The following is a 22,314-nucleotide window of genomic DNA, read 5'->3' on the forward strand; positions in this document are numbered from 1 at the left end:
CACCAGGCTCTGGGCAACGAGCAGCGGGCAGCTCATAAATGAGTAATGGCGGCCACATTAACATTCGGTGGTAGGGCAGGCTAAGGGCAAGAAGGAGGGGGACCCAGGGAGTGCAGGCGCTCCCTCTGCCTTATAAAACAGCGGCTGATTAATGTTTGATTTTCGCTGGCCTCATTCTTCCACCAGCACAGTGCAGAGCTAATCTACAGAGTGGGTGAGAGTGATGGAGGTGTAAGAGTGGGGTGAAGAAAAACAGTTTGTACAGGGGCTTTTTTGGAAAGGTTGAGCCAGCAATATGCTGTCTTTCCTCCGGCCCTAAAAGGAAAAACATCAGTGGTGCGGAACGGTTCAATCAATTCAAAATGAATTGGGACATTGATATGATGGGGCATGGAAAAGATGATGGAGGATGAGGGAAGGACAACAACGGGACCGTTTTGGACGAGTCACCAATACTACCTGTTTTACAAGAGCTGTTCATCCGACAAAACCTCAACACATGAAACAGGTTACTGGTGTTAGCTATATTCATATACATACAATATACATGTTCGCTATTCCAGCACACATCTAGCTTAACGCAAGAAAGTTACTGAATAAAAAACTAAAAGAAATCACAAAAACTAAAACCTAATTAACAAATGTGCAATCTGCACCAGTACATGTTGGCCTCCGGTATGTATGTAGTCTTGACACTGTGAAACAAAGAGTGATCATTCTTTTTACTACATATTTCCGAGTTCAAATAACACAAACGAACTGTGCTGCTTTTGAGCTAAGTTCTAACGTCAACAAGCTCACAATGCAACCATGCTGATGTTTAGCAGGCATAATGTTGACCATGTTCAAGTAGCATGCTAGCACTTGCTAATTAGTTTGCTAATTAAATGCAAAGTACAGCTGAGGCTGATGGGAATGTTATTAGTTTAGCAGGTATTTGATAATAAACCAAAGAATTGACACATTTTGACCTGATTAAAAAAGTCAGTGGATCACAGAGGTCATCAGGATTCATCCTCTGTGGTAATCCATCCATAGAGTAATGCCGTAAGCGTGTTTGTGTAGCACCATGAACAATAATCATTGAATATGGAGCTGAATTTATTCTGGTCACATACAAACCACGGATGAATGGAAAAAGTGCTGCAGATTGTCGAAAAGCATTGTGGAAAATGCAGGAAATCACTGACAGACGTAAATGCAGATGAGAACCTTCAAATATTCATTAAAAAAACACTGCACTGCAGACTGTATGAAGCCTCTACTGTAAACACCTCAACAGACGGTCATATTCAGTGTGATCAAAAACAAAAATGGAAGACAAGAATCTCTGAGAATCCACAGTGACAAGATTATTATCTTTAATTCTTCTTTCCATATATGGCCATATGCTGCCCTGCGTGCGTGCCTGACTCACAGGTGAGCGCTGAATGTGCTTTTTGGGATGACATGGGAGAAAATCGTAGCAGGAAAGTGATTCTGGCAGTTGAGAGACTGGGGAGCAAAGGAAATTAGAGTTTTGTCATAGGTGAGAAAAGTACGCCTCTTCAGACTTCACAGAAAACGCTTGTTTCATTTATCTTTTTCCGGGGAGAATACTTTACAGCGTGTTTCACAGTTCTCCCTCTCTTCCCTTAAAATGAGTGGTAATACTTTGCATTGGATTACATTGTAGTCCTGGAGCTATTTCAGTGTCTGAGCCCTAAAGATGAAAAAGGAACGTCCTGTTTTTGGTGGACTTACTGTTATAACAAAAGACTGCGGTTGATGTACATTAACTAAACATTGCATGATTCATACAGAAAGTTAAAGTCCCCGTAGCATTTTTATGGGAGAGTTGATACATTTATGATCACAATTACAATTTAACCATCGTTAAGCAGAAGTTTGCGCTCCGTTTTCTAAAAACAAACGAGACAATTGATCACGTTAACAAGTACACCTGAACAAACTCGCTGGACAGTAATTAACTGTTGCAAGATCATTGGTGAATTCTCCACCTTTTATCTGCTTTCAAGTGCCGATGAGCAATAATTACACAACAGTATTGTGTTGTTAATGGAAAAAAAGCGAGACTGGATGTGCTCCACATACCAAATCTGCCAAACAACAAACTCAGTGCAGCAGTGAAGAAGTGAGTCAGAGAGAGTTCAAATGATTTGTCAAGTTAGGGTTGATTAAAGTGATAGAGGTAGGTGCGGTTCGGATAAACGTCAAGGAAACAGGAAACCAGCAGGTTCTGTCAGCTGAAATGTTGACGTGCGCCGCATGCCGGCAGCTCCAGCAGTAATCTTACAGAAGTGGCAGATTAGTTCTTATAACATAAAATGTCTGACATGCATACACACATGCATCCACCCACACACACACACACACATACACACAGATGCAGGATGCATGCTCATTTGCACACACACGGAAGTCAGTGCATGAAGTGGCACAGTAATCTGTGCTAGTAAGAAACACTGAGAGGTGGTTGTGATTGACAACCAACCCGTTCCCGCTGAAATAACCGTTTGACAGAAAAAAGAACCAAACGCAGGAGTTAAAAAGCCAGCCACAGAAATCGCCTCAGTATACTTCACATGAGCGCAAACGAGAATATTTCGTACGCCTCTGAGGAGCTGAGCATCTGAGGTGAAATGTGTGTTAAAACACCAGGCTTTTTTTTCCTCCTTTTTTTTAAAAAAAAAATGAAGAAAATTGATGCTCTTTGTGCAAACCCGGGTGCCAATCATGAGCATGCCTCTTTGAGGGCCAAGCCTCATGCAAATGTCAGCTCCCTAGTACATTATAATTCCACCCCAGATCTTGAAGGATGACACAGTTCCAAAGCTGCACTCGCTCCAGTGCGCAGCTCTGCCAGGGAGGGAAAGAGGGGGGTAGTAAAAAAACTGCTCGCTTTTTTTGTTCAAGAGACATTGTAATTTAACTGTTGGTAGCAAGCAGCGGCAATTGCCTTTAATAATGGTCTCTACACTCTAATTTGTGTAGGGATTTACCCAGACCAGCCTTGTCTCACAGGCCCTAAACGCTTCTGTGCCGTCCGGCCAATGTCGCTGAGAGAAGGCAAGGATGTGTCTGAAAGTACCGAGCGGAGGAGAGAGGAGAGATATTTACAGTAAAGGGAAGGAGTGAGAGCAGGGGAGGGAAAAGTCTCCCACAGCAGGAGGTGATTATGGAAGGGAGAGATACTAAAGTGTGCTCTGCTATTTCCTGTTCCTCATAATATCCGATAATGTTGATATAATTAAACCCAGGAAATGTGGCTTCATTAGTCCCAGTCCGGTTGTTAAAATGAAGTGCGAACTAATTGGTCAAGTATACACCATGGCTGAAATTATAGAGATGCAGAATGGAGATGGAAGCAGCTAACCATGCGGAGATAGATATGACTGACAAAAGCCTCACAACAAAGATGATGTTTTGTTTTTTTGGCAGGTGATGTAAAAGCACATTCAACGTTAAAGTGGTCTGGTGAGGGAAAGCTTGCATTGTGTATAATCTGCTCTGGACCTCAGCAAAAAGCCTTAGCCGCCTTTGGTTCCAGAACGTTTCCTGTCTGCTGTCATCTGCATCACAAATAGAGGCCTTTTCTCAAGGAAAACACTGATCAAGTCTTTTTAAGACATCTTTTTGAGACATGTAATCCACTGGGGAAAGCCGGACTTGTAGCCATTAGGCACTGTCCTCTGAGCCTTGACCCTCTGCACGCTCAGCCTTTGTAGCGAAAGGCAGTAGCAAAGCTTGTTTCCATTCAGCTGGGAGAGGTGGTCAAAGCCACGAGATCAAGCTGTTCCCAGCACTTTTCTTTTTCTTTTTTTTTCACTGAGAAATACTTGTCTCAATAGTTTTTTTTGGTAGATGGTGTGCAAAAGATCCTGCACAGAACAAGATCTGATGTTTTCCTTGGTCTCCCGTAGGTTTGACAGCATTTTTGAGGAAAAGTTTGAACATTTGGAAATGGTAAGTCTTAAATTGGGTGGAAAATAGGAGCTTCTCTCTGGAGACAGGCTGCCATTTTTATGCTTGTTTATTTCCTTCTTTGCTTCTTTCTCTCTTTGCACATACTATTGCACAAACCATCTGCCATACAGGTCCTGTGTGACTTCACTTCAAGAGCTCTTAGTGGCTGTCTTCATCAGCTCAAGATCCGCTGCAGAAAAACAGCTTTAATTAGTACTGAGGGGGAAGAGAAGCAGAAGGGGTCGCACGCTTCACTATATTTTAGAGAAAACTGCTTGCAAATGATCAAGAATTGCATTCCACACAGCTTCTCCTTGGCAAAGGCATTTAATGCTTTTTTCCAACATTATCCCTTTTGTGTAATAAAACACGGAAACGCTTAGATTACTAAGTAGACTAGGCTATACTCTTCAAATGAACACATGTTCAAATTAGCAGCAATAAGGCGAGCTGTGAAACTACATCGCTCAGATCACTTGGAGCAATAAGCTCTCAGGTTGCATGCAGGTAAATCAACTTGTCCGGCTAAAATTGCCAACCGTAATATTTCAAGCAGCCTTGTCAATATCCCTGAGCCTTGAATTTGCCCTACTAAGCATTGTGCTCTGCAGCTGGAAAGATTGAAACAGCAAATGTCAGAACACTGTTGAGCAGCGTTCAAGATCTTGTGTTACATAGGAAAATGAAACTCTACAGACTGCAGCCTGATCCATTCCAGCAGGCAATTACACCATTTCACCAAGGCCGCTAGGAAAGCTTCACTGGAATTGGGCTGACAGAAATGTCCTCTCTGACACATCAGAGGAAACTAGGGATGCCCCCACTCGCCCTTTTTCTTCTCTTTGCAGGGTTTGTCAGGGTTCTTCGCCGCTCGTTTTGTTTCAGAAGGGCTTTGAACATTAGCTTCTGTTGCTCTGTTCTGCTCTAGCTTTTTCACAGCCCATTAGCTGCTCTTTTAGCCCGAACCACGACTCAATACCCGGCAAAGAGAGGAAGGGTGGGGGAGTCACTGACAGAGTGACAGACTGTACATAAAGCAATTTTTCCCAAAATGTCAAACTATTGCTTTAATATATTTTGGCATTTAAAGGAATCATGATTTTTTTAAAAATTATCTTACTGAGATAAAAGTAACCGCAGGGAGATCCATTATAGTCTTGTTAATTTGAATACATTAATATGATATAGCAGATGCTAAACTGTACTACTGTCTCAAATATATCCCTGTTGCCTTTAGGGGAAACAGAAGAATAAAGAAAGCATGAAAAAGAAGTAGAGATCAGAGCTTAAAGCCAGTGGTCAGAATATTGTAGCTTAATCAGCAGTACACGCACCGTTTGGTTTATAGCATTGCGGTTTGGCCAAGACAGAGTTAAGGTGGTTTCCAGTGCAGTTGATGGGGTTGAACAATTTGCGCGGCTGGCAGAAAAACCATAATCAATCCGGAGACTATAGATAAGGGCCCTAAAACCAGCCAAGCACAGCGTTTTCTCTTATCACAATTACACCTTGCCCTCCTCAGGTACAGCCAATTAAGCTAGGAGAGGATGCGCCGGCAGCCACTTCACATTGAGGAGGCCTATCAGACGACTCAAAAACACACCCCACCGCTGCAGTGGGGGCAGAGAGGAGCTTGTTAAGCACATGATGATAGGGGGAGGGAGCTAAATTAGTAGCCTATACTGTTTTGCACTGCAGGTATTTAGGCCGACTTGTACGTTCCTGGTATTTCATTAACGCACGTGTATGAAAACAGGAATTGAGCGGCGTGCTCTGGTGAGTGATGAGCAGTCTACTGGGTGGCTGCCTGCTGTCTGCGTTTCATCAAGGGACCAAGGGCACACAGACCTTACCCTGACACTTCCTCCTCTTGCTCTCTCACCTGCTTTTTTAATCCATTCATTACGTCACTCCTCTTTTCCTGCCTTTCATTGCCGAACATCATTCACATGATGTGACTACTTAGCAGTACAGAACAGGAACGGAGGTGTGGGAGAAGAGGGAACTCATGCGTGTGTTTTAATGTGAGAGCGGTTAAGAAAGGCAGAGATGAGGTCAAAATCAAGGATAAAACTTGGGATGAATACAAATCTCCACCTATTGTGACTTTTAGTCCTTTCTCTTTGTTCGAATTTTACTGGAGTGGAGAAAAAAAGGTGCCATACTGTCGCTAGCTTGGCAATGAAAAATTGATCACACAAGCTTCTCTGTGCTGCGGATCAACGTCTCCTCCACCAGCGAATGGCGGTTAACCAAACACACAAAAAGTAAACCTCAAGTGCTTGATCTGAACCACAAGTTTACACACCTCTTTCCACTCGCCACTTTTGAGGTTTCAAAGACCAGACACACAGCGTGTGGTGTTTTGTCTCCACCGTGTGATGCCACCACACCAATTTAGCTCGACAATTTAACCCCAAAGCATCATCCTTCATGGAGCGGAGAGCGAGTTGAGCGGGATCGCTTCTTGCCTCAGCGCCATACTGAAACTCTGACGATAGCATAGTATAGTGGGGAACATCGAAGCGCACAAAGCAGTGTTATAGAAGAAGAGTGGCCGACACAGGCGCTCTCACACTGCTTACACTGCGAACCAGATGTCTGGCCAGCGCACACACACACACACACACACACACACACACACACACACACACACACACACACACACACACACACACACACACACACACACACACACACACACACACACACACACACACACACACACACACACACACACAAAACAAAACCTAAGATTTACACAAAGCCAGAACTGCAGATGGACTTTCCCTTTAAACCTGTTTGATGAAATGATTCAAGTGCTCCTCCAAGCACAGGAAGCCATTTATAACAACACGACAGAGGGGAGCCAAATTCAAATTAAAAGGAAAAGAGAGGCTGCCTCAGTGGGAGAAACCATCGACTCCCTATTTAGACTACATGGAGATGCGTTCCACTAAAGCTGGAATGAGACAAAGTGAAAAAGAAACCACTTATTGGCTCCTTATTGAATACTATTGGAGTCAAAAGGGGGTAAATTGACTAAGTAGGTCGAGGCAAAATGTGTGCACGGAAAATATGCTAAATTCAAATTGATGTGATTGGCCACATGGGTCTGTGGATGCTGCTTTTATAATTGCCTTCGCTTGATGTTTTCCTCCCCGTTTCAACATTTGCCGAAACACGCAATGTGATGGAGAGGAAAATAGCTTCCTGGTGAAATGATGTTTGTGGCGCGGCGCTCGCCCACTGAGACTAACATCTGAGAATGGTTCCTTCCACATCAACGCAAACAGCCAATCCGCTGTAGCCGGTCCACGCTCAGATGGCTCTAAATCAAGGGGGTGTGCGGCGGCGGCGGCGGCAGTACTTACCACGTTCGCTGGACAGGGTGGTATCTGTCACCAAAAGACAAAGAGAGGGGGGGGGGGGAAAGGGTAAGGGGAAAGGGGAGAGAGAATGATGATTAGAACATAATAGGCTTCAGTAAAAGTGGCATTGCAATGCCAAAGTCACTGCTGAACAAGAGAAAAGAAAACAGATCAATTTCTGGGGATTAATAGGTAGTCACAGGCAATAGCCAGACAGTGACATACAGTATACAGAACGTGGGGCTACTATCAGAGAAAATTTGCTGTCACAACTGCGTAGTTGCTCACATTTGTCTTTGTCTATTACCCAGGCAGCACCATTTAACCAGAATACAGTTTGTTTTCTATCTTACATTTCTTGTCATTGCCTCAAGCAGTGGGATTCATCATTATCTTCAAACGCTTATTGCGAGGTCTTACATTGCTCTTGTGCTCAATGAAACACAAGAGAAGTGCGGGATATTGCATATGCGTATCGCACGCACTTATGTACATCGTCGTGGGCGGTATTTATTCAGGCCATGGCACCACAGCTGGGTGGCCATGAGGAGAGGCAGCCGTGGAGGCTCTTGACGTCTCTCCCCTTATTGCCTGCCCTTCTCGTGTCCTCCAGTAGAGTTGCTCAAGCAGATTTGATCAGAGATAATTTCCATGGCTCACTTTTGCATTTATTGCTTACATTGTTAATCTAGAAAGCATTACCTACTCTGATCACATTTAGTTTAGGATCTGCTTGTTTTGGGCATCATGAATCCCAGTATTCCTGTGATGGAAAAAAAAAAAGTGTAAAGAAAAGGCTCACTGGCTCTCAGCTTCCCCTCTCACAAGAGCAGTTTTGTTTGAACTTTGCTGTCTCACAAAAGTTTGTCGAGAAATGCTGGAAAGAATCCAATTGTCCCCGTTCTAAGCCACATTAGAGGCCTGGCTCAGTCCACCGCATCAGTTCAGACTAAAACATCTCAACAACTATTGGATGGATTTTGGACACACATTCATTGTACCCAGAAGACAAATCCTCCAAGGGTCGGCGATTGTTTCTATTCATATCGTCCAATCACCACAGGGCGGCAGTAGTAGGAGGGGGGAGGGGTAAGCTGCGTCACAGCACACCGGTGAAATGCCAACATAGACTAAGACTTAGTCTTAGTGTGAAAGAACATCTTGTATCGAACATATTTCTACTTTCAAAATACAGCAACGTTTTACTGAGCAGGCATATGACGAAAGGAGATACAAGGCGTCAGATCCATGGAAACAAGATAATGGCAAACTGGTTTGTAATACAGGACTCAGTGGGCGGACACATGCCGCTCCACCAGAAACATCTCTAAACAGCAACGGCTCAGATTGTGGAGATTATTTTCAAAACATGTAAGTTGTGATAGTAATTAAAATAGCCTTGATATCTGCCGAGGAAAAACCATCGTCAACCATGCCTTCTGTCGTCAATATGATCCTACTGACCAGCACCGATATCAGGTTGATATGGCTTTGTGTAAAATGTATCAACTACATTCAGTGCATCCATTGATCCACTCAGGATTGTAATAACTTTGGTGCAGCACCACCATTAGGTCACATTTCTACCTGACCGATCAGCCTCAGATACACTTTGTGGTTCATGCTAATTAGCAGATGTTAGCATGCCAACACACTAAATCGCATACATGGAAAACATTAAACCTGCTAATCATCAGCGTGATTGTCATCGTGAGCAAATGTATTAGCATGCTGACGTTAGCAGTTCGCTGGAAGCACCACTGTGTCTGAGTGCAGCCTCACAGACCTGCTGGTGGTAGACTCTTTGTCCTGTTTTACTCTTACTCAAAGCACAAGGAGGATTCTACGGTGTGCTGTCAGGAGATATTTAGTGGATTTGCTGAATGATGACCGACTCCTCAAAGGATGAACTAAAATCCAATGGAAACCTGCAACATATGGGAAAATGCCTCATAAGCTACAAGCAATCACCACTTGAACAGCCATGTTGGATGGCGCTGTGCTAAACAACATTTCTGAGTTCGAGCTGCTAATTTTCTTCCACCTGTTTAGCTTGCAGCCATGTATACTGTACACACCTGCTTTAAACATATGGGCGAAAAATATATTCTCTTGTTTAAATAATTAACAATATCTGTTGTCAGGAGACTGGGTTGGACTAATGTTAAGAGGTGTAAGGTCTCAGAAGTATTAGAGCCTGTAAAATGTTTCTGCTACATGTGCTGCAGGCTGATCTCGATTGAAGTGTCTGCTAAATTATTACTACTTGAATATAAACACGTACCCCGTTTGAAAAGTTGCCTCCACTCAATTGATTAAGTTGTACAGATTTTTCTTCAAACAGCCCTCATTTCTTTGGGATGTATATTGATTTTCTCGGGTTTCTCTGCAAACTTGTAAGCTTGATGACAGCTTTTGGCCTCTTTGGATGTAGATGTAAACATCAAAATGCAAAAAAATGCCTATGTGTCTCGCCATAAATCCATTCAAGTTAATCTTTAAATTCCCTGCAACTTTTGGACTTGTTTACTAAGAGCACATCACTGAATGAGAGTTTTGCTCGTAAGCAGCATCTCCATTCCCTTTCTCCGCGTATACAGCCACCCCAATCTATCCCAACAGAACTTCGCTCCGCGCATGTTCAATTATTCATCTCCCTCTGTCAAGAATTCAGCCTTGCTAGCACTTGCCAGTATCCCCCACAACTTGGCAGGCAGGCTCATATTTGGCATATGGTGCAGAGCGGCGCTGCTTCTCCTTCTCTCTTCAGTTAGCCTGCTAGCACTCCCAAGGAGCACAGCAACACACACTATCATGACGCACACACACACACACCCACACACATACAAACACACACTAATGATGCACAATGTCTGTCAGTTTTGTAACTGAGACAACCCCCACACCCTTCCCCATTGAGTTTCTGGGCATTCGTCCACAACCTGTTTGCCACAGGTCTCAAGGTTTTCAACAATAAGCAGTGTACATGCTGTAAGAGCCAAATCAGACACAGCCTTACTCACAATGTTCGAATACTCAAAAATGCCTGATTTGGTATTAAGAAAGTATTCCATTAATGTCCCTGCACACCTTCGCATGCGTTTTCATTTACTTTGGCTCATTGGATCCATGTTTTGTTAAAGTTGGGTGGAAACTGAGACGAGGCTGGGTGATCGGACGAATGTATCGGCTATCGGCGAAATGTTGAGTCTACCGCCGGTTTTTTTTGGAGGGGCGATTTATGTCATTATATTTTGCTAATGAAATGGTCTGCCTCGGAAGAATGAGTGCGAGCCGCTGCACAGCGAGCAGCTGGCACGGTGCTAAAACTAAGTGCACTGCACAGCGGGGAAACCGGCGTGTCGAAACGGCATATTTCACATCTTACTCAGTGAATTAAGGGTTTCATTTCAACCCAACCAGAGTTGGTGATTGTTGGAATAGCGGAAACACTTACCAAGACGATTTTGGTGATTTTTTTAAATTTTGTATTTGCTTCTGTCCAGTTTGAATGAAGTGGGTTTTACCGTACGATGCGTTAATAAGGCAAGTCTTAGTTCGATGAAAGAGAGAAACTTGAATTCAGAAGGAAATCAATTTTGACATATCAACAACCCTACTGTGAGAACACTTCTTTTTTTTTACCGCTTTACCAACCTGACAGGTGCAGCAAAGCTAAAAGAAGGGTCAAGAAGAAGTCAATCCGTTGACACCCACACCATCCCGAGAAGACATCCAATCAGGCAGATTAACGCAAAACATCTGCGTAGCTGTACACATGGATGAGTAGGGGCTTCAACAAATCAACCAGTCATTAATATAGACATTTTGACTTGTCACAGTAGGAAAAAAAACTAGTTTAAATTATGGCTGAATTCCATTTAGCTGCTTTTGGTTTTGGGGTCTTGGTGTTCACTGTCACGGCTTAATAGGAGCCATTGTACATGTTGTAATACTTGTGCTTTTCCGAGTATGACAAGTTAAAATGTCTGCTTTACAGAGATGTACATCTATGCATCGTGTGTAAGATCTCCATGGTGACTTTGCGACTCTATTTGTGTATTGTATATCATGAATCATTATTATAGATCATCATAACAACAAAAATCAACCTTTGTGAAACAGATTGCATGGCGGGAAACTGGTCAACAAACACCCGCGGTTGAGTTGTTGTACTTATTTAGTGGTGGACTACAAGTATGCTTTAGTAGTCCTTTATGTCGACTGCACACGCTCAGAGTCATGATCTTAAATGTGTGTGTGTTTTTTTATCATCTCCGATAGCTAGCTAGTGCACTCCCTGGAGGCAGAAAGAAGAAAAACCCACTAAAGCATGCATATTCTGCCATTCCATTGATGGAAAAATCACATCAGTGGGACAAGCTGATCCGTTGCAGCTGGATAAGTTGATTCATGGAGCATTTGAGGGTATTGAATTGCAGATAATTTAGACATGCCGACCACAGTTTTAATTTACACTGCCTTACAAATTCCTCAGGAGCTGTGCAGCGACTAAAATAGGATAGAGAGACACAAAAGACTTTTATTCTATCAATGTTCTCTTTATATTTAGAGAACATTAAATCAGCAGCACTGAAAAAGGGGTATGTGGCCTGTCACAGTGACAGTCTTGTGCTGCTCGTGTCATCTTTTGCTCACAAGTTCCAGAAAAACGTCCTGCATTCCTGTCTGAACCCCACTATCAGTTTTCTTTTTAAACACATTCGACCCAGTTCTTCAAAACAGCTGCTGTGAGAGGAATCAGTCAAAGCAAGTGATAGTGCACACTTCCACATATTGCAAAGTCGCCCAAAAGGTCACATTTTCTCATTCCCTTCACCAATGACATGAAGACAACATTTCTAGCTCCCAGGAAACACCAAATTACATCCGCATCGTCTGTTTGATAACCTTTTTCGCTGCACTTGGCCATGGAGGCTTACATCCACAGACTGTTACTGTATTGTTGTGAATGGCAGCCTAAATGTTTGGCATTTCTGCATTAAAATGGCTTCAATCCATGTAGTCAAAATTCTGAAATGAATGAAACTTCAGTTGACGAATAATCGTCATACAGATAAATGTCCTTTGCAACTTGACCTAAATACATGTTGTATATTTAAATGGCTGCTCATCAACATGATGCAATTTTTGGAAAAAGAGCTGCCCAAAAACAGCTTTCTTTTTCCATATTTTTTTTCCTGACATTGGACTAGGTTGGACCCAACCCAACCTAGCGGAAGGATACGCACCTAATTCACTTTCTATTTGTTGCCATACACCGGCCTAGCTGTGAGTGGGGATGCACCAATCCGACTTGTTCAGTCCCAATACAGATACTAATACCGAGTACCGATCCCATACAGTGCTTAATCAATAAGCCTCACTGTGTGGAAGTGACAGGGATCATTCTTTTATTTGTAGGGAAACAAACAGGTTTGAATTAAAAGTTACTTTCCTAACTTTGATAAACAAAAACAAGAACACAAACATATGTATACATGTACTAAATTGTTATTTATTAATGAAATAACAAATTGTGCAACTTAGTAAATCTTCAAAATAGACAGGAATCACTGTTCAAGTGTAAACCTTTTTAATACAGCAACAAATTGGTCAAAACTTAAACCCTAAACCGAACCCTAAGTCTATAACGCATAAAGTGTGTAAACATAGAACTGACTTGAATAGACCGGCTTCTTGGTCACCGATAATTGATCCGGATATTCGAGTCAATATCGGATCGTGTATCGGTGCATCCACAGATGTGAGTCGGAGAGACATGCGCTAACACAGGCAGTTCAAATGTTCACAACATCCGAGCCAACGTGTTAAATCTCACACACACACACACACGCCGCCACCTGCCATGTGACGAGTGTGGACTGATGAGAGCACGTCTGTTTGCGTGCAGATGCGTCCTTATGTCACATCTTCTTGTTGCCCTTGCGATGAGTAATAACCGGAGAGCATTTTCAGCTAATAAATAATACATTTAAGAGTCTAATCAAATTGAACAAATGAGTATGTCTAGAAAACTATTAATCAGAGAGCAAACGTGTATTTACAAATATAACACTGGCACAAACAATCAATTATTCATAAAGTGAATGCTGGGTAAGTGGGCTTCTTCCCGGGTGAGATGCTGCCATAATTGGAGTGGGACTACAGGAGTGCCGGCTGGTGTGTGTGTATGTGTGGTTGCATGTGTACCTATGTGTCGGTGTGCACGCTCTCTCACACACACACACACACACACACACACACACTTCTCCCCATGCGCCAAACTTCCCCCAAACACGACAAGAGCAGGCAGAGTCGGCTCATTACAGCCTAATGAGTTGTCTGATTAGTGCCGAATATAAAAGCCTCATTGTCAAGCGCTGTATGTTTATTTTGATTAATTATTGTACTAAAGTGACTGAATGGAAGCACAATGACATGGAGCATTAACGTTTTGCGGTAATAGGGCCCTTGTGGAGTGAGCGATCGTATAGTCAACCCTCAATGCGACGCATAAACCACGGCCACTGCCTGACAACGGTTTCTGTTAGACTAACAGATACGCATGTTTGAATCGTGCTTTGGGCTGCCATCACGCCGCTCGACAACGTTAGGGACGCCCAATCCGTGGTCCCGCAGACAGTAACGCTGACACCGGAGTGGGTCAGTGATTCTTCATGTTCATGGTCATGTTTTTTTTCCTCTCAGCGAGATTTGCTCACAGAGCGCTAGAAAAAAACGGCAGATGGGATTTTATGAAAGAGGTGCAAAACTCCCAATTTGTGAGCATCTGATTAATGCCACTTCGAATGCCACTTCTGACAAACGTGTGAGTCTGTCCATAGTGATTAGCATGTATGTGTCCCTGAGAGCTGAAGGTGCTGTAGCTTGCTTACTTGATGGAAAGTGCTTTCGAGCAGAGGTGGAGGCTCAAGCGTACATCCGTATGATGAAAGCCTCAATCCAACTTCAACAACATGACAGCTAGAATAACTTGGAAGATAGCTATATGGCGCGGGGGAACTTAAAGCCTGTATTTATATTTACCATTTATTTTTTTTCCAGTGATGCTGGAAATGTGACGAATGACAAAACTTGATAGTCTAGTGTTGATTGTGAGAAAAGAAAATATAGTTTTAGAGGTGTGAGCCAGCAGAGCGCCAGATGCACAAACACACTTGTCGAGAGTTTAGACTCTGGGCATCACAGATTAACAGCATGTTTGGTGAGTGCTGTTGTTTGCGGGTCAAACAGAGAAAGGCTTTTAGAGATGCTGCTATGGTGACCACGTGTCTTTCACTCCTGTGATATTTGGCACGCCGTCAAAATCCGAATGTGTTCTGCTGCAGAATGTGGGGTGATTAATGACGCCCGCTAGAACATTCGGGGATACATGACTCCATGACTGAACTCTTTTTTATCATAATTATTCACTTTGATCAATCAGTTTACCATGTTTCCCGTTCCAAAGAAACGCCCGCTTGGTTAAATTTAGTAGGGTTTACATGCGCCAAAGCACAATTTGCTGAGGTCTGTATTAGACTAATGCTGCATTAATAAACATGAACACATCAGTAGTCACAGTGGAATGGTTTCCAAGTGTATCTTCTCTCACACACGTTTCTAAACAAGGAGAATTTGTATCGAGCCAAAGACCAAATGAGGATTTTTGAAAAAAGGGATAAATGGTAGAAAATGGGAATCTATGACTGTGAATAAGGCTCATTTCTAGTCCCATAATCTGCCTCTTTCTGTCTCTCTGCAGCCCTGCTGTCCGTGAGCAGAATGTCACTGCTATCGTTAGAGGAGGGACTGTATTGCCTGGCCTGTTGCTTTGTACACACTTTAAATCAGAGGTTTAAATGGGGCACTTCAGGAGACTGCTGTTACACACACACCCAACTGCCAATACACTGTAATCACTAAAGGCCCCCTTTTCTTTGGAGAGAAGCATCGCTTACGTGCACTGCACTCAAAACTACGAGGGTGCACTGGGGATGCATTGGCGATAACTTAACGCACACAACTTTGTGATTTCACATGTTTTGACAGCACCGCTTTTGCTGCAGGCGAGTGGCGGGTCTTTGTGAGATTTCACCCCGTTAGCGCTGTACGAGCACCCCGGCACAGGTTCACACTTCGAGCGTCTAAACAGATCTTTGTCACATCGTCTACGTTAACAACAGCTACCAACAGCTTGAGAGGTTGATTCAGTTTCTTCAAGAAATGCTAAACGTTTAAATGTTCTCCATCAGAGAGCCTGTCAGGTGCTTATCCACTAATATTTCCCCAGCTCGAGCGTCTCAGGCGAGGGTATCATTCCTGCCAATAACCTTTTCAACAAGCAAATAGAATCTATCCAAATAGGCAGTGGCTAGTTGGCTGCTTTTCTGAATCTCTCTCTAGGGTTTGAATTTTGTTTTTTACTTCACATCGTCAGCGTTGGGCTTGTTATTCAAAAAGCATTCTTTTTTTTTCAATTTCCACCCTGAAGATTTTTCAACTGTATCTTCCCTTGTTTTTGGAGAAACAAAAGACAGCAACTGAAAAACCCGATAAAATCAACAGTGGGAATACTAACAAGATGAAAAAAAAAACCCAATTCTGTCTTTATTCATCTGGAAAGACGAAATAGAGGACGCGAGCAGAATACATTTTTATATATATATATATATATATATATACATATATATATACATATATATATATATTCAAGAAGCCTAGTAGTAGTAACAAAGTCTCTGTGTTTTCTTTATTTGATTTGACAACTGTCAAATCAAATAAAGAAAGTACACATCAATTATATTTTAAAATAGAATATATAATTACGTTTTCAAATTTAACTGGATGGATTATAAATAATACATAGAAATACAAAAATAAATGTTCTCATTTCAAGTAAAATAAGGGCTCCATCTAAAAATAAAATACACAGAAATGAATCTTTGAAAAACTTGCATCTTAAAAGAAATTGCTTGATTTTTGAAGAATTAATGAAAAGGAAAAAAGGAAAGTGTGGCTGGAGTTAACTTTTTTCTTCTCTTTTGTTAAATCTTTTCACATCATAACGGTCTCAGTGAACTTTATAATAAACAATCTCTACACATCTCAACATCTTGCCCTCTGTTCAGACTGGAGTGTTTGGTCTAAAGATGTGTGTTTGGTCTCGTGGTGTCGTTTCACATCGGCGCATTTAATAATGGCCACGGTATCTGAACACATGAGTCGTTTAGTAGCGCCAGCAGGAAGAATGAACAAATAAGAGTTTGTCCATTCTTTGTTAAAAGCTCTGTTTTCGTGGTCCACTTCTCTTTTTAGAGCACGTCATGTAAAATTATCCGACTTACTTCTCCCACTGCTCTCTCCGTCTCTCCTGTCTGTGTGCAAATCTCACTCTGCTCACGATGCATTTCAGAATACAGATATTCGATTGGCTGAGTAGCGTCACGTGAGATGATTTACAACGTATGTGATTGGTCGGTGTATTTCCTGGACTGCTGAACGAGTGCCGTAAAGGCTGGAAAAGCTGTGCAGGTTAAAATAGAACCGCTCCGCCAAAATGTATACTTCTCAATTATCCATCAGTTATAAGTCCGGGTCCGGATAGGACAGCGTCTGGGTCCGGGTCCGGACCGCCTATTGGTGACCCCTGCTCTAAGTAGTGCGGATGTACAAACATAATATAGCCACGATTAAAACCCGGAACAAGAGACACAACAAGCAAAGTCCATGATCATCATGTTCTTTCAATAAATACGACATACTTTGCACATCTCTATGTGTTGAACGGCCCGTGTTCTAACATAAACTCCTTCTGTATGTCATTCTACTACAGCTTGGGCTACTGACATAATAATGAATTACTTTTAAATCCTATAGTAAAAGCCCCAAAGGAGAGTAGAACTGCTTTGATTGGTGGCACCATTAATCACACATTTTCCATCAGAAAAGTAGTAATAAATGACTCATTTTTGGTAAACATGACCCTTACAGTGCCGACGTTTAATTCACCATGTCAGGGCGCCACACAGTGACTTTCTTAACCGTCATTGTTAACAGCCTCAAAATCTGAATCACTCCTCTTGTGCAGAGTGTTGCCATTAACATATGCCGATAGACCCTAAATATAACATGGTTCCGGCCTGTTCCCGGCTATTTGTACTTTCTCTCAGCCAACATTAAAGCACTTCCCCTGGAGGCTAAACACGTTTAATGGGGTGACTCAACCTTAATGGTAATGCGCTGTAGGTAGCAGCCGATTAATTGTTGGAGCCCAGTAGGTGGCTTCATTTCAGCATGTAAACGTCTTGTGTGTAAGGACGTTTGCGGGTGTGCGTTGGCATGTGTGAATATATGCTGGACACCCAGGTTTTTCCAGTGGAAGCCCTCAAATTTAAACCTCTGCCTGATGATTAAATCCAAATGAATATGCATGTGCAGCGCAGCGCTCACGCACAAACACCCAACCAGCGTGAATCGCAATGTGCAATGCACAGAAGTTTCTCCCAATGCAGCCTCCCAACATGACGAGACGAGACACGGAGGCAGAGAAGGAGGAAAGAGGGGGGGGGGGGGGGGGGGGATGCGGGGCGGGGGAGAGGTCCCTGCTGTGATGAACTGGTGCTGACACAGCCAGATGTTTAGTTAAAATGCAGAGCCCCGGTGCGGGATGGGAGGAGTTGACATGCGCTTCGGGGGCTTTAGGCAGCCAAGTGCTCCTCCGTAGCCGCCTGGTATCTATGTAGGCAGGGGTGAGTGTCTGCGCTTTATCTCCTGTGATTTGCATTCGGCTGAGTGTGCGTGTTTGTGTGTGTGTGTGTGTGTGTGTGTGTGTGTGTGTGTGTGTGTGTATATATATATGCAAGCCCCTTCCAATTCAGAGTAAATGAAAGAACAATCTATTGTGTGAGTGTGCGCATGCCTCCATGCCTGTGTGTGTGTGTGTGTGTGTGTGTGTGTGAAGAATGGTAAATTGAACATACGTCTGAACCAAGGTCTCCTGTCGCAGTTTCCTCTCTGTGGACTCTGTGGAGCTTGAGGGGGGGTACGCAGCACAAGCTCGCACAGAGTCAAGCTGAGCTCACACACACACACACACACACACACACACACACACACACACGCGCGCGCGCACAGCTGACTCAATGCACGCGGAGTCTGTTGCGGTTTGGTGGCAAAGGCAGAGCTCCTGCAAATATAACGAAGTAAGAGGCGAGCGTTCAGAAGAAGCAATCAGCAACGTGTTGTGGATGCCATCACATTACCGACCGACGGCAACAACTATCGTCGTCATCATCATCATCATCATCATCACTGCTATCATCATCTCCATTAGCATCATCTCTTTCATCGTGTTCCTGCTGGCTCCTTTGGACACGCTGCAGTGAGCCATTATGGAGTCAGTGACAGGATGACAAGCAATGGGGCTGTAATGCATTAAGTGTGTTGTTCTAAAATAACATGTACTCGAACCTGCCGAAGCAGGCGGGCAGGGCGGGCGGGGGTTGCCCCGTCCTTCTCTATAGAAACTAATCTCATTTCCCAGTAGCTTGAATTAAATAAATGTCTGTCATTAAGAGCGGTGAAGGATGAAGGAGGACCTGGGGAGATCAGGAGCCGGGTGGGCTGGGGAGGGCAGAAGGTGCTTAGTTAGACCCTGTGGTTCCACAGAGGCCGGGAGGGAGATGATGAGGGTGAGAGGAAGGAGTGGACACTGAAGAAGGGGATTCACAGCTCCGCTTTTCTTCTTCTCCACTCACGCGTCGCACCAACCGAGCGTAAATAGCAGCTAAACTGTTACTGTATGATGAGGGAAGAGGAGCGACTGCACCTCTGCAGCAGCCACGCAGTCTCTCTCCGTTTGCTCTATGTCAGCTTAACCCCCTCTCAACTACCCCCACTCTAGTGCCAGCTCCTCGCAACTCCATTTAACCACTAAGCCAATAAAGAGCACCGCTGCCTGCTCGCCAAGCCAACCAAACCACCTCAGCTTCCTCATATCCCCTGGTTCTATTGACAATCAGCAGCTAACAGGTAGTGTGAAATATTTCCCAGCCACCTGGGACTTATTGTCGCAGTCATATCTGTCCAACATGGGACTATTAGGAGGCGACTAAAGGCTGCCATCAATCCCTTAGGTGTCTATTTGATGATCCCCACATGGGAATACGTGCAAATCTTAGCTAACCTGCTGCGCTGTTTTAACAATCTCCCTTGGGTCTGTTCGGGGACTATTATATGTCTGCTGGAGGAGCTGGATGGTACATTGTGAGATGCATGTCGACATGTAGACACTGCTTAGTCACCTTCCATGTAGTGTGTTCTGAAGCAGGTTGTTTGGCTCCGATTCCCCTGAAAAAGGCCACAAAACCATTCGACTGACTTTGTGAGCATTTTTGTTGCTTGGTGACATGAAAAGGAATTGACAGAATGGGAGACTGGCTAAAGCTGGTTGTTAAACTTGTCCAGTCAGACATTGTCTGAAAGGACCGGACCATTTTTGACACATGGAGGCACATGAACGTCTGTCATCAAGCCTTTTTTTCGTGAAGAACAACTGGCAAAATGAAGTCAGACGTTAAAATGCAACTTCACATTGACCTCTCTAAGCTTCTAAAATGTCAATGGTCTATAAATGGTTCTAACACAGCATGAATGTCACTGATGTTGTATTTATGGAAATAAATAATGAGTTTTATTGTATTAAACATCTAGAATGCATTCAACTAGGACTGGATTTTTGAATTTGTATATCTTTACTATAACGGACCATTGTCGATCCGTACAGATCACCCCTCACGGTTTGGCACGCATATTAATTACACGGTTTAATGTTAACCATCACAGTGTGAAATAAAGTTTTACTGTTGATCGTTATCCACCGAAATTCAGTAAAATATGCAATCAGGACATCAGCATTTATGCTTTTACAGTCACCAAACTCTGATAATGTCACTTTATAAACAACCAGTCCGTGTTTAAACTGACTGAGGAGAGCTAGTAATCGTGGCAGCACCACTAATCATTTACACTATGATGCGTTCAGGCTCTGTTCAGTGAAAATCAGTAAATTATGCCGTTATCGTGATGTGTTTACATGTAATCTCGTAAAATGTAGTGTTGGTGAAAAACTTCCATCAATTCAGGTGTTTGAAGGAGATGTTTTCACAACATAAATAGATATTAGAAATAAATGATGAGCTGTTTACACTACCTCTAAGCATCTTATATACATACATTAATTACATAATTAAATCTACTAATTACGAGATTTGTTTTAATCAATAAAAATAGAAAGTTTTATTTCCTTATTTAAATTATGTGTTTTTATGAAGGGAAAAAAAAACCCCAATATAAATTACTATAACAAATAACATTTAGAATGTTTGATGGTTTACACCGACTTCAGAGTGGTTGAACTTATTTTTGGACAGTGGAAGAAACATAGTCTGGAGCCTTGTGGACCAGCTGCCATAATTAAACAACAAAGGGATCTGGATCTGCCAATATGGATCATTAATGATTGGCAGTTAGTATCATCGGCAAAAAAAACGTGATCAGGGATCTCTAAAAGTTATATTTGCTCCCTTTTTCCTTTTGTCCTGATCTGATCTGTGACTCTGATCCGTGATACGATCCAATCATGAGTTTTATGATTCGTTGCATCACTAATCTTTACGACACACCTGGATTACAAGACACCTTTCTGAATGGACCAGTCAACAACTGATAGAATCTAAATCCACAGCAAATCATTAAATAATTCCTCTATGTCCAAAAACTGACCGAAAAGGGGGTCTATCAGGACCGGCTATTGCTTGATCGTGTTCTCACGAAGCCTGGACTACACATGAAACCGACAGAAATACGCTTCTTAATTTAGTTTCTGCACCCGTGTGGTTCAAGTGGCTCAACACCGATTGCTGTGTTTGTGTTCGCTCCACTGCCATTGGTTGTAGTTCAAGGAAAATAATAGCGGACAAACCCGAGAGAGTGGGTCACACGAGAGGTGAGGAGCTCTGTTCTGGGCGCTGAAAAGGTCAAACGCAGCACTTAGGTATGTGAACGCACTGAGTGGACAGAGAACATACCTCAAACCTCTCTTGTGAGGGTCTATGGCAGCACTTAGGGGCATTTGCTTTTCAGCACCTTGTGTGGCCTGTCCAAATATTTCAAGTGTGCGCGTGTGTGTGTGCATGGAAAGGGCTAATGGCTTACATTAAGGTACGGCATTGTTTAGAGGCAGGAGCAGTGAAGACCCACTTCCACATGGAAAATAACGTAACATAATTGTTTTTTTTTACTCTGTATTGAGAAACTGCTCTTGAAACATTAATTGTATCTTAATGCGTGAGACAGTTGCCATGACTCCCGCAGGGCTGTTATAAAGGGAGCATTGATGGGGGTGCAGCACCTACAGTGCCGGAGTAACACTAACTATCCTAAACACTAACAACAAAAGAAGAATTGACTTTAGATGGTATTTAAGTTCACTGCAAGTTACCAGATTGTGAGCTATAGGATGTGTTTGTGCTGCTTCTTTTACCAACAAGAGCTTTGCTGACTCGGCTCAGAGAGGTTGTTCAATCCCAGTGGGTTTATTAAGTGCCGGATACACACACTCAGGGAGCCCTTCCACCGTGTTCATTCATGGACAATAAAAAAGCAATAAGCCTTCATCAGTGGAAGTCATGTCATGCATGTGCATTTGATATACTATAAATTGTCTATTACATTATTCCCCAGATGTGCAATTCCGACCACGTCCACTGTGCTCGAGGCTCAGCTCTGGTTGCTTTCTACCCATCGACTTATCTTCAGATTAGGTGAGTTTATTTTATTTTACATTGCATATGGGGAGTTCAGTCAGGAACACTCTCGTTATAGATTTTAACCATTTATTGCAACAAATGGAATACAGTTAAACGTGGCGATAATGGCTCCGCTCTTTGAATGCTCCCCGGATTAGCCAGCA

At 43.0% G+C, this 22,314-nt stretch overlaps 1 protein-coding gene across 1 annotated transcript in view; it reads right to left on the reverse strand.

The window, feature by feature from the left end:
- The window catches only part of cdh4 (cadherin 4, type 1, R-cadherin (retinal)), a gene marked incomplete at its 3' end in the record, with an annotated part of 174,740 nt that overhangs the window by 94,555 nt on the left and 57,871 nt on the right, over positions 1–22,314 (reverse strand). The window contains exon 3 of the mRNA XM_079186667.1: positions 7,341–7,364. Within this exon, the coding sequence (XP_079042793.1) occupies positions 7,341–7,364 (24 nt within the window). The remainder of the gene's footprint in view (positions 1–7,340; positions 7,365–22,314) is intronic.

The sequence above is a fragment of the Pholis gunnellus genome (genome assembly GCF_910591455.1).
Source record: "Pholis gunnellus genome assembly, chromosome: 3".
NCBI lineage: Eukaryota > Metazoa > Chordata > Actinopteri > Perciformes > Pholidae > Pholis > Pholis gunnellus.